The following is a 14,320-nucleotide window of genomic DNA, read 5'->3' as shown; positions in this document are numbered from 1 at the left end:
TTTTCCTTTGAATCTATTTCTTTCTTCACGAGGTAGCTCGTGGTGCATTAGTGCAAAATGCTTTTCTATACTGGGTGTCCGATATTTTTCCTAGTGAATCATGGCAGCTTAGTTTACCCGTAACTTAGTTCAAATATTTTTAAATATATATTAATTAATTAATAATTACCGTAATTTATTCATCTTATTTATCCAAATGGTTCAAATAAATCGAGCAGATTTAAGACAATTTTATCGATGATTAGTTTTAATCGATGACAATAATTACCGAAGAAATCGAATAATATCGAATATATCGATATCGCTTCAAATTATCGACATTTAATGTTGGGGTGTAGTACAGACTCTATTATATCTATTTCTGTATTAAATTCATTAAATAGTGAAATTTATGAATTATTATAAAGGCGCAAATATTGTTAGAAAATTATTAGCCATAATTTTAAATAATAAAATGTTGCTTAAAACTGTTACGGTGTTTTTATATTAAAGAAAAGTAGTTGATAGTTGAGTTTAATAGAGCATACCAACTCTTCGATTTCGAATGAATCAAACTGTATAACAATATATTATCAATGATGTCTCTATAAGTCTCATTTAATATAAACGTAATATGCATGTTATAAAAAAATATACGATATTTTCTTTCGAAAAATTAAGATCTCGAATTTCTGTTTCGAGATCGCAGTCCGATTAATCGGTTTTCAAATAACAATTTGTATACGTACTTATAATTAGTACCGATGCCAACTGTTACATACGTCTATATAATTGCAAAAGTAGTTTGCGATTAAAACCGTCAGTTCATGTACTTAATTGCACTGTCGTCCTCATTATAATGTAGTAATTAACATTGGTGGTAGGAATTGAGGTGAACTACTCTTTTATGTGGATTTGTATGAACCTGTTTTTTCGTTTTGAAAGGTTAAAAAATACATCTGTGCTGAGATAGTGTCGATTGGGTGGTAATGATATGTTCCAGTAGCTTTCGTGTAATAAAATTTTGTAACTGCTAACCAAAGAACACAATATGATCAGTTTATTTAAAATATTAGAATTTTCTAAGGAAAATTAGTTTTGCTGAATTAGCATTTTTATGAAAAATCAATTTGCTCAATTCGTTTAAGGGCTAGAGTTTTCTAGGATGAATTTGTCGTACCATAACCTTCTTCTTTTATTACAAAACTTGATTATTCCGAAGTTCATTTGTTATACTGTAATATTAAATATCGAATCTTTAATTACTTTAAAATTTTTAAATTTTATAACACTTTTTAAAGAATTGTTTTTAGAATTTTTAAAGATATTTTAAACGTGAATTTAGCCAAAAATAAGATCATGCTTCTTATTCTGATGGAACATAAAACCTTTTTTCATAACTATTTCATGACTAAGTTTTTAATAATAGTCAGCCGTTGCTTATTTTCATTCGTTATTATGTTAATGAAGCAATGGTATAACTGTAGCTATAAATTCACAATAGATCATATCATTATTAACACAAAAGTCACGTATTTCTTCTTATCTGCCATTCATCGAGTTAATTGCTAAACGGGATACAGTACGGTGAAATTAGAACGAAGTTAAGAGAAACGAGTATGACGACAACTGTCTGTTTTGTGTAGAAGACGAATGTTTTTTCAATTTAATTTTTAAATTTAATTTTTAGTTGAATTTTAAAGTGTACGTTAATAGACATTAATAGCCATTCTTAGAAAATTTACATACATACGTATTTGAAAGATTAGTACCAAAAAATGGTTTAGCTTACACGGACACAATAAGTTGGAGTATATTATTATTGTTTCAAAAGGTACAGTATTGTGTACTTTTTTAAAAATGATATTAATACAATAAATATTAAGATATTTTATATGTTTTTTTTACACATTATTTAAGTCAATGATTTGTGTATAATTTTATGTTGTAGTTAATAAATGAAGAATAAATGCGACTATTGAACGAGTTTTATATCGTTTTAGATGAAAAATTAAAGAAGCAATGGAAAAATCTTTAATCGGTAAGTGATCAGAGTAATCTATAATAACTGAAACTGTATCCCAATTTATTAATTATGTTTCTATATTATTTTACTTTGATTGTGCTCACAAAAATTACTTTAATATCTTTTTCTAGCTTTATGATGTTGTCCCAATACGTTATAACATCGTTGATTTTCCTTCTTTCTTTATAATATTTCAATTTGTTTAATACACCACAAGAAAAACGTTAAGACACCGAAAGACAAAGTATCATAAAGAAAAGCAAAAAATCAATGATGCTACAACATTTCAGTAAATAATTGATTCATAATACATATGGTCATAATACAAAATTATACATTATACAAAATTATGGTCTTATTAAGAAAATAATTATAAATTATAAATCAATAATGTATTACTGTAATATCTTAAAATTATTTTATAACTATTACTTTTGTCCAATATTGATAATTATACTACGGATGTTCATGCAATTTCTTATTTTTACGAATATGACTAAACAAATGGAATCTAAATAGAAAGTTCTTTCATTCATTAAACATAGGTGCTCTACTTTTGATATTTTACCTATTTTTACATATGGCTATCCTGTGTAGGTGAATTTCTACACGTAAAAAGGTTCTATTTATTTTCACTTATAATTGTATAATTACAACTGTGCAATAAAATGAACGAACAGTTATAATTTCTATACACGAATTATCAATTTCTTTTGATAATTTGATTTTTCATTCGTTTCGAAAATAATCCTTAGTATTTTTTAAGCAAGCCATGTTCGTAAAATGTATTATGTATATGATATCTTTGTATCTTTACGCGACAATTTAACCAGAGAAAGTCTCATTCACGTATTCGAATGAGTTGAAATCAGGTCAAAGAGAAGGAATACACGCTGTTTATACTTCCTCCTCAATTATTGCAATGAATCGTTGTATTTTCAGTGATCGTCTTTTTGAAAAAAAAAACATACGTTACAGCAATATTTCGTGAACACATATATGTATGCTAGAATTGCTAGAAATTACAGAACACGACTAGTCCATGAATTACGATGATTGTTCGATTGCTTGCGGGTGTAGGTACGTTTCCCACTTTCTCCACGAAACGTATTTCGCAGTTCGTACGAACATTTACGCGACTCTTGCTCATCTTCTTGTTCCTGAGCAATTTGATCGGCTCTGATTGGACGAAATGAGCGCAGACAATACGTTGGGAAATGCAGTGAAAGTACAATGTCTTGTACAAAAAATATTCCCTTGACTGTTGTTTGATATAAAATGATATTCGAAATTTGTACGTGTCAGCAGTGAAACCAACCAGCGGAGGTAAACATAAATATGCGAAATATTCGAGATACAGTATTCGCTATAATATTTAGCAGGTCAAACCATTTTCTATCTAATTTGATTAATTCAATTTTCACAGAAAGTGCCCAGAAAATTTAATTCGGCCAGAAAAATGGTGTCAGCGTCTGCCGTACACTAAGCTGTGATTTCAATCTTCTGGAAGGATGAAGAAAATTAGAGAGCGACCATGGGTATGTGTTTTTATAACCGTAAACAGTATCGTTACAGAAACTGTGAATAGGATTTTTTTATTGAGGCGATTGAAATCTTCATATAGATTACATTCTACTATATTTTACAGTACATTCTACAGCATACATTGTCAAACAAATTAAAATTAGAATATATCAGTTTCTTATATTACCATTAGGTTACGATTTTTAAGAAACGAGTGAATAAAATCTCTGTTCTGGACAATTCTCGTACGAAACTTCACGCAAGGTCGTCGTTCCATTGATTCATAAAATCCTCGTGTTTTGTTCCTTCGGGTGGAGCATTATCTGCTTCGTTTAATATTCATAATTATATTCGGAATAAATACGATCGAAAGATAAGAAATAATTATATCCTTCTGGTCTTAATAAATTCATTCCTGAAGAGATTAAGATATGAATTAAACGGAGGAACATGCGTTCCATTAAATCCTTGAATTCTAATTAAAATATCATGAAAGTAGCGAATACATAAAGTCAATTAACTTCTCGATCTTTTAATTCAAGCACTCCGAACACGTACTATCCATTTCTAAAATGAGATGCAGAATCCACGTATCCGTTATAATGGTTAGATAGGCTAGCCTCGACTGGTTTTTGATAAATGGCTTGATGAATTCAGTCGATAAGGACAACATAGTAAATTGATTAACATTATGAAGTATTTCACAAAACCCAATATCGTCCATTATCCAAAGTTCCAAGTGAAAGAAAGAAGAAAGTGTAAAGATTGTCGTGGTTCGATACGTTTCGTTGTTGCGAACGATTATCTTCGATATCCTTGATAGGTTCTATCGCTAAAAAGACCAATAACATTGTGCATTATAATCAAAGACGCGTCTTACCGTAGAGTTTTCTTGCGTAATGTTCCCGTGAAATCGAAGAACGCAGGAATTATATATATATATGCATACATATACATTTTTTCCTTTTTTTTTTGTCGATGCATAAACCGCATAAGTTAGTAAGTAAAACGCTTTTCTATTGCGATTTTTCATCAATTAAGTGAATTCGAATAATTGTCCTATACACAGACGCATTATGTATCGCGCAGAAATATCCGGATGTTTGTTCTTTTTTGACAAGAAGTAATTTTTTTTTTTTTAAATTATTTTATAAAGAGCGAAAGGATTTGAGTTTACTATGAAATAATTTTATTTATTATTATTGCATCTATGGTTGAGCGAAAGAGAAATGTATGAGAGAATAACGCAACGAAAGACATTTTAATATCTTTTATTTAGAAATATACGTATATATGACTTGAACTCCGAGCAATAATCGACAAAATCCTGAGGAACAGTTGGAAAATTGTGATTTACAATTATGGAGAAACAAATCAGGCGATAAGATTTTACATAGTTTTCTGTGTCTTATAAGTCACTTCAGCGAATCTTTTCGACGTATTTATCCTATTTTTGTTTTTAAATAATTACCTCCAATTTCTCAGGCTATTTTGCAAACTCATCGTATCTTTATTGAAACGTCGGCGTATTTTCATATTGATTTTATTATTTTGAAATATTTCGAATCGATGCAGGATAGTCTTTGTTTTTGTACGAGTAATCTTGTAACTTACTATTATATTGTAAAGTATCATTACGCAACAAAAGTAATCTTTGAAAGTTAATGGACAGTAAGGAATTGGCGTTCATAATGGACGAACCTTATGAAATTGTTTTTTCTTTGACAAGTTCTCATCTTCAGGTTATTTAATTTCGTAATTACAAATAGATAGAAAAACTGTTCAGATTAATTTATACGGCCATACTTAAAATCGTTTAGCATATCAACGAATCACGTAATTTGTAATATGAACTATTTATTAGGCGAAGGTAATTTAGTAAATAATTTATTTGGCAACCTGTTACTGCGTTAAAGGCTTCTTTAGATAAAAAATCTGTAATTTATACTTATTGCCGGTACACTAATTTGCATAAGAAAATACAAAATGATATTTCTAGTTATTGATTTACTACTAATTTGTACTTTGGTAAAAAAATTCTCTTTTCCGAAAAATAGATCGAAGTAGCCGGATATTTATCAGTGGTGGTGTAATTTCGTTTCTACGAGGGATAGGTGTGGAAATAAATCATCGTAATTTACCGGTTGCTTTCAAGCAGTTGCATCGTGCAGCGACCATTTCCTCGTTATTTACTTTTCTCTTGATAAACCGTGTGATCGATGTTTCCACGTTTGTACGCGTTTTGTGTTTTCTTTGAAATAGTGAATAATTACCAATGTAATTATCAATTACGTTATACGAAAAATTTTCGTACAATCGACTCAACGTAGTGCCAGCAAGTTTATTGTTCACGCAGAGACACAACGTAATACGATTAATAGTTATTTTCCAGCAGCTTAATTTGCATTTTCATGGTCACAATATACACGAGGTATATTTATCCAATTACTTTATTTCTTCTTTAGGAAATATATACAATGGCCTGCGATATTTCAAAAGCGATATTTTACAAAATTTAAACTGTGTATGTAATTACGTACTAATTAAATATCTGGACTCCAAAAGCAGAATGTACCAAGTCCACCTTTTTTTTTAAATTACATTTTACGTGCTTCCCGTACCAAATTTTTCACTTTTCCCGATGGTAAAAACATTTTCGTTTTAAATCATTTAGTTTTTAACATAATAGCGTAAAAATGATATTAAGTGCATATTATATATGTACAAGATTTTTGTAATTTTGATTTGCTCTGCTCTAAAGTTTAAAAAGTTTGTCTTAATGCGCTCTGGTTGCGGCATCCAGATATTTAATACTATTTATTTAATGTATCGTTCGTTTTATTTGTAACGTTTGTTTTACCTAATATTATTTAAAATTCTTTTACACGTCGCTTTTCGAATATTAAGCGAATAAATCTATGTGGTCGGAAATTTTTGTACTCCGCTGTATACAAGAAATGCTGGTTAAAATATTATCTAAAAATTACTGTCTATTTAGCTTTCATATATCTTTTATCAACAATAAAACGTATTCACGTGCACGCCGAACTTATCTACTACTCTTGTTAATTTGATCTCGATCTCTACATAGAAGTTTGTTATGTTAATGAACAGATAAAACACTCAATTATCCGTTTCGCTTTCTATATTTGCATCAAGAAACTTTCATAGAAAATGCAAACGAATTGCTTCGAGTTATTCAGCAACTGTGCGATTAAATAGATATTATTGAAATCCATATTGCACTGATATATCTGCAGACGAAAAGGAACACAATATGAAATCCATGGCTGTTACTAACGAGAAAACGAAAGTATAGCTGAGCATCATCTTTTTATTGACAATTGCGTAACAGCAAATGAAGAGAGAAGGGGAAACCTCTATTTCCGTAGTTTGAGAATTTCTCTCGTTGACACAATTGAAGCAAATAAAGAAGATAAACTTTCTTTATCATGAGCAACGTATTGCAGATATTTGTATTTTTTGAGGACAACTCAGAAAAGAATAGACTCCAAATAGAAATTTATTTTACTTAAATATTATGAGCATTTACTATACTTATGTTAGAATATTCTATATATTATGAAAATTTATATTTTGTGTATTTTGATATATGTATCTATTATGCAAATTCGCATTTTTGCGAAGAAAATTAAATGGAAATTTATTTTCAGAATATTCTATATATTTTAGTGTATTATGTGCATTCCGTGTGTTTTTGCATATCTGAATCTTCCATATCTAAATGCATAAACATTCATAGTTTATTTTTCATGTTAAAAATGTATACGTGTCGGTGATTGTGCAAAATGTTCAACAATATTTTCACTTGGAACAAGGTAAACGAGTCAGTAAAAACAAAAGAAATCCAAAGAACGATGCATTTCGTTTGTCATCCATAGTGCGCAGATGATCTGCATAAGTACCATCAGGTACCATTTACGTGAAAACGATGCCAACAAGGAGCACGTAAATTTTCGTGTGTTGGATGATTAACGATGGCCAAAGCCGTGAAAGAGCGAAGAAAAAGTTATTCTTTGTTCTGGTGGTCGCGTCTTGTCGTACGCAATTGCACAATAAATATGTTCATGAATGTTGCCCGAAACACATAATACATATGGATGTACGTACATACATGCGTGTAAAGTTTCAACGAATATGCTGCTGAAAGAGATCGTTAAACAGATTGTCAAGTGATCTGTTAGAAGCATATTATTTAAGGTAGTGGTAATTGAAATGATATAAAAATCACCAGACAGTTCATTCTTTACTGACTTTTTTTTATCTTTGCGTCAGTATTAAGTATGTTAATGTGAGATGGTAGATTCGAAGAATTCAAGCGATAAGTAGATGATAAATTTACAATGTTTTGTAAAAACGAATAATATCAATTTAGTTGTTGTATTAATACAACTTGTTTAGTACTAATCTATATTTAATTCAGTGAATATCGATGTTATTAATATCTTTTAGCTGTTCAAGAGAATGACAGAAACACGTATTTAATGACAGCATCGAACGAAAAGATAATTTTCAACTTAAAATTTTAATCTCTACGTTATAGATGAAATTTCTTCTCAAATATTCATATTGTATATTTTTTGAATTCTAAATCGATAAAGTCAAAGAAACGTAATTATATTATTTATCGTTATCTAATATTGAATGAGAAATAGAAAAGTTATTGTTTGCGATAGTTACAAGTAATATGAATGATAATACATATCAAGATAATTTGTTCAGGCTGAAATTTCATTCTTGATACCTTCGTTGAAATTTATCTTCTAATATTGAAATTTATCTTCCATATATTTCATTGGTGGTCTTTATATAAAAATATTAAGAATTATTAGGTTTAGTATTATTAGGTTTTAAAACACCAAAGACGTAATTTTTCATGTTAATTATATTAACTACGTTTATTTTCCCGTGTATTGTCTTGACATGTACAGATAATTTTAACGTTAGATGATAATGTAATTTAATATTGTACGTCGTTGGCGTTTATCTCTAACTCGACACACAGACCATAGCAAAATGGTCGTGTAACAGATATAACCGCGTTTGCGTTTCAAATTCATATTACGCGGGTATCAGTCTGGTCTTTTTGTACCTTGACTTAAGTACTTAGATATTCTTTACACATTAGTGAGTCTAACAGCGTAAAATTGTTAAAACATTAACATTGAATTTTGGTGTGAATTTTTTCTGTTGAAAGTAGGAAGGAACATCAAATTGACAGGAACATAACAAAGGAAAATATTTGTACTTGCAAGCAATTGATAATATTCCAGTAATGTAAAATGAGTTAGAAGTTAGGAGTCAAAGTAAATAAAAACATCGCTAGTCTCAGAATAGTATTTACTCATTGTAAATGTTTTATATTACTATTGCTTTTGTTATCATCGTTCGTGTATACAACATATTATAGAGACACTAAACTTTTATAGAAATATCAACTCTTCAACAGAACTATAAATTTCACATTTCAAATGTTATAGTACGTAAGGCAATTATTAATATTCATTTTCTATAAAACGTTGAAAATATGTATCTTCTGTATTTGATATTGGAAATGCAGGAAATCTTGGGAGCTAGAGATCTATTATGAATTCTTCGACATTTTATTATAAAAGGGATAATGTGAATATCATTCCATATCTGATATACAATCTAAACAATTAAATCTTGTATTAGGTCGTTCAAAAAGTTTCTTTCGTTTTATAAGGAAATAATGGATGCACAGTATTTTCCGTTCTATCAAAATAAGGATCACAATGTTCGACAGATTAGGTTTCATGTTTGTATAAAGATGCATCGTTGTAAAAGACGTCTTTGTAAAAGAAAGACATTTTTCGGACAACCTAATACTATATTCCATTGGTCTATACTAATAATAGAACAAAAATTAGTATAAAAATTTATCAAGTTTACAAGATTTGCAAACCAACTAACTTTATTTCTTTAAGAATCGAAACGTGCACGCATAAACCGATCGTAAATCAAGTATCTCAAACACAAAGAGTTGTCAGGAATGAGCTTAGCATTCGTCAGAAAGTATCGGAGCTGTAAAAGATGCTTCTCCGCGCCTAGATACGGCACAGTTAAATTACAAATTCTGAATGAGTTAATGACGTGAAATTTCGAAAGCACTCGGCTGTTGCTCGTCTATTAAATGGATGTCGATAAACAAAAGACTTTCAACGCTTCCTCCTATCATCTCTCCCGATGGCTCTCCATTCTGTTCACTGTCACGCATACCTACCCATCCGACATTTAACGAACACTGTAATATGAACTTCCTCGGTTCTTCTGGCCGGTCACTTCCTGTATACGGGTTACGTCGCTTCTACGATGTATTCACGTTTGTCGTGCCAAGCTTAACCCGAAAAAATCACTTGTTTATCGATTTTCTTCTTTCTTTCGATCATTTGAGATTTGGATCGCGAAGATCTTAATTGGGAAAGACGAGTCGACTCGTCACAGAAATCGCCAATATCATCTTGATTCTGGGAATTTATTTATTCAGAGATTTCCCGCTTTTATATTGTCGTTTTCCTACGTTTTTACCTTCACTCGTTACGTTCTTTTCTTTTTAAAAGAAATTATATCTTGTTTGTATCTGTAAAATTTATCAATTTTGAACCTTATGATAGTTACGTTTACAAAGTTTGATTTCGAATATTTTACGATGCTTCTATTGCCAAAAAGTCATTAATTTTGAATTCAAGGTATTCGTATTTAAGAACTGTTATTAATTTTGAATTTCACGATTACAGAGGCTTTTGAGTAGAGGATAATTCAATCGATATACTTCGAATTCTTTTCAGTTTCAAAGAGACTCGAGGGAAAAGAACGATTCGATATAATTATAGAGGACAATTAATCGCTTCGTTATTCAAGATTAATTAATTGGTTCTATAATGGAAAAATAAGTGGGAACTGGTGCAAGAAAGTTAAATCACTTCCAGTTGACGAGCCGCGTAAATTGTGTGAGTTGCTTGTTAACACGTTTCTTTTTCGAGAGTGATGGAAAATTGTTATTCATGAATTTAGCGATTCGCCGCGTCAGCAAGGATATCTTGTTCGCGATTGCCATGGAAGAAAATGTAAGCTACTGCAAGGTGCACGCGATGCGTTACGATTTGCGAGTCAGTGAATGAACAGCGTTGATTCGAACGTGATTCTTTACATAATTTCTCTCTCTCTCTCTCCTTCACGTTAAATAACGATTCAACAGCTGCTGAACGCGATAATTAAACTTAGATGTGCAAAAATATAAAAGTAAGATAGAAATTATTTTACAATAGGAACAGAACCTTTCACTTTATATTTGACAATGTACGATGATAAATTTTACATTGCTTTAAGTTAACAATATAAAAGACATGTTTCATTTTATGTAATTCGTATAAATATAAATATTCGTACGTGTAATATTAACGTAAAGTGTTAGTGGTATTTATATATATAAAAATATTATTTTTGCTGTGGTAGGAGAAAGAAAATAGTTGTATAATTGGTATTACAACTGCGTTAAGATAAGAAAGTTTTGTTAAATATCATCAAGCAGTACACATTGTGAGGATTGATGTAACACGTAACACAGATGTTCGTATGTTCTCTTATACTCTGTTTTAGCCATTCATATTTCATGAACAAACCATATTATACACTTAGTTTAATCGCAATCAGCCAGAGAGCTTATTATTCTATATCTTACCAAGTAATATGTTTTTTCTTATATGATATATATATTATTTATAACATATGTGTATGTGTACGGATATTCCATAAATACTTTGTTAATTACGATCAGATCATTTTACAAATAACGAAATGAATAATTAAAAAAAGATATAGTATAGTATATATATTTATAGTACATTTACATCAATGTTTATATCAATAAACTACATAAAAGATCATGAATCTTACATTAATCGATAGAAGACTCTGCGATGGAGCTTTTTATTTTATAAATTATTATATTCTTTCTTTTCACCTTGCGTCTATAATAATAACATATTCAAGATTCTACGATCATGTTACTAATTAATTACAGTCGCACTTATCATTCTGCAATAAGCGCGCCGTTTATAAATCATCAATCGTCAAACATAAATGCATAAATCAAGATACAAGAAAGTGACGATGCCACAAGCATTGTTTTATAAATTTACATTAGGATTTATTATTCCTGATTTATGCTATCTTCTTGCGATAAGCGAATCTATGAAATTTGTTTCTCGTGAATTCGACATTAGTCGTCCACTGGTATAGCGAAATTAGGAAATCAGCAAAAAGTCGAGTTGGTCAATTTCGCTTCTAAGGCGTTCAAGTAACAATAAGTATAACGGTAAGACGATATTATTTCTAACAAATGTAATGTATCTGATGTAGTCTGCTAGACATTCGCAACATCTGCTTTACGCGCTGCTATCACGCGACCGCGATTTACATCTCAGTAAAGAGAAAATGTTTAATCGCCTTTCCCGAAAACCGGCAGCGCCTTTCCAATTACGCTTCTCCTGCCCGGCGAAACAAGCTACCTCGCATGCAGCTCGCACACGCACGCGCGCTAAATAACCATATGTCCTTTAAAAGTCCAACCAGTGAGAGTTCCACATTCAAAAACAGTCCCGTCTCCGTTCCAGGGCTCGTCCGTCAGGTTGATGCAATTTGGCCAAAGCTGGGGAAAAACGGAATACGAGCCAGCCAGCTGAAGGTGGGGGCGGAGGAGTGCAGCAGCAGCAGGTGGAGGGCAGGGGACGAGAAAAACATTGCAAAACTTGGCGTTCGAACGTTGATCCCCACACGGCGATACCAACCTAGAGCGATCCATGGTGGGATAGCTTCGGACACGTACGTTACATTCACGCACATACACACATGATGTTTGCGCTCATATATACGGAATATTCACGCATATGCACGCTTGCTCACACTCGCATATGCACACGTATTGATATTTCGGTCTCGCCCACGAACGTACAGGTACACGCTGGAGCTGTTTAGAAAGTCCGACAACGAGAACACGCTGAGGTACACCTTGGTACCAGAAGACATACCCATCGGAAAGGTGTACCAGAAGGTTCAGCAGCTTCAACAGCTGGTGGGGGTAACCCTAAGCTAGCGGTGTCAGACGGTGCTGGCCGCTCACTGCTCGTCGATTCGCCGAGCGATCGACATCGAAGTGTTCTCGTCGATCGAGGAGAAGAGAGAGGATTTTTCGAGATACCACGTACAGCAAGAAAGGTATCGGTCGTAGTCAGAATCATTTAGTCAATCAGTGCCTTTGGAAGAAGAAGATAAAGGTACCAGGGAAGATGGAAAAGGAACAGCCGGATTCCTTGGCAACTGTTGCCGTCGTCTCGGAGAAGATGCCTCATCCGCCTCATAGCAATTACGCACCCAGCGAGGTGTACTCCACTACCGAACCGCCACCGGTAAGCCTTCAGCTTTCTTTGGATCAAGGGAATTAAGAGAATTCCTCTATTTTCGTGGGAGCTCGCCGAGCGAGACAGCTTCTCTTGTTTTTGGAATAGGAGTAGTAAGACGGTGAATCGAGGTTGTCTGGTCAATGTATTCTATGACTGGTCGAGATTCAGAATTATTTAGAACGCAGGATTCTGTTGACAATAGTTTTATAAAATAGCTTTGAGCTGCGATTTTCTAATCGCACTCAATCTCGCGGCATAAAAGACACAGTCTTCCGTTGATTGAAAGTATCGAACTTTGATCTTTTAGTCGTAACGCAGGGCTTGGTTTTGTTTTAATTAAATGTCCTAACATGTATTTCAATATGACTGCGATTATTATAGTAATAGAGTCTTCTGTCGATTATGAACAGTGACTTTTGATCTTTCATTTGATCCGATATAGAGATCGAGTTCGTTTTATTTAAATATTGTACCATAACTTCAAACGACTATTGCTAATAATAGAGCCTTCTATTTTGGAACGGGTGTACCAGGTAGAATTTACAGTTTAAAAACAATTCGACATGGTACGTGACTCCGGAACATGGTATTGTTTGAGCACCGATAGTGATCGCGTTGGCAGTATTATTATACTCATGCGATAAAGATGATTATTAATTAACATTTATTTAAATAGAAAGACAATTCCTTTTTACGATTTGCACCTTTAAATAAATATTAAAAAATTAGTGTTTTCTACCTTATTAGAAATTTATAAAGAGAAGACATTTCGAGTATTTACAATTTGTAAAAATATGATGAATAGGACGCAACAAACAGCGAGAAAATTTTGACAAATAAATTATCCAACTGATCGTACAATCGCGTGTAATTAGCAATTTTCATTTCTCCTCTCGTTTGTTTATCATTTCTTTTAACACAGTACGTGTATCTGTATACGTATATTTCGTTAGTGCTGCTTTATAGATTATATTCCAATCTTTGGACAAGACTCGATACATTTACCGTTATGCTAGCCACAATTAATGAAATAAAGCGAGCTTGCGTAAAGATAGAAATAGAATTTCGATGCAATGATGTTTGTACGCTATTTGCTCTCGATCGATTAAACAGGACGCATAAATGTAGTAATTTCTGATAACAAAATTCCAACGAGTAGATTAGATTTATGAATGCATGTGTTTTGTACAGCGAGGCCAGTTCAGGAAAATTGTCACGACGGAGCTGTAAAAATATGCGCAAGGACGTGACCAACGTAAATCTTAGAATAAGATCATAATATTATTTCCGCCTACCGACATAAATACGAAGGTGCTAATTTTTCTGATAGTTCTATAATAATCTTCGG

General features: G+C 32.0%; 2 protein-coding genes across 2 annotated transcripts in view; both read left to right on the top strand.

Annotated features, from left to right (window-relative positions):
* Positions 1-1,439: 1,439 nt before the first annotated feature.
* On the top strand, positions 1,440-12,936 carry LOC141445962 (uncharacterized). Its single transcript, XM_074112217.1, has 4 exons — positions 1,440-1,813; positions 1,931-2,020; positions 12,187-12,394; positions 12,527-12,936. Exons 2-4 carry the CDS (start codon positions 2,002-2,004, stop codon positions 12,663-12,665), a joined length of 366 nt encoding a protein of 121 aa, XP_073968318.1. The 5' UTR covers positions 1,440-1,813; positions 1,931-2,001; the 3' UTR covers positions 12,666-12,936.
* LOC139998186 (uncharacterized) overlaps positions 12,842-14,320 on the top strand; it is a 33,781-nt gene continuing 32,302 nt past the window's right edge. The window contains exon 1 of the mRNA XM_072022535.2: positions 12,842-12,978. Within this exon, the coding sequence (XP_071878636.1) occupies positions 12,859-12,978 (120 nt within the window). The 5' untranslated portion in view covers positions 12,842-12,858. The remainder of the gene's footprint in view (positions 12,979-14,320) is intronic.

The sequence above is a fragment of the Bombus fervidus genome, chromosome 2 (assembly GCF_041682495.2).
Source record: "Bombus fervidus isolate BK054 chromosome 2, iyBomFerv1, whole genome shotgun sequence".
Taxonomy (NCBI): Eukaryota; Metazoa; Arthropoda; class Insecta; order Hymenoptera; family Apidae; genus Bombus; species Bombus fervidus.
This window is presented reverse-complemented; position numbering and strand designations above follow the sequence as displayed.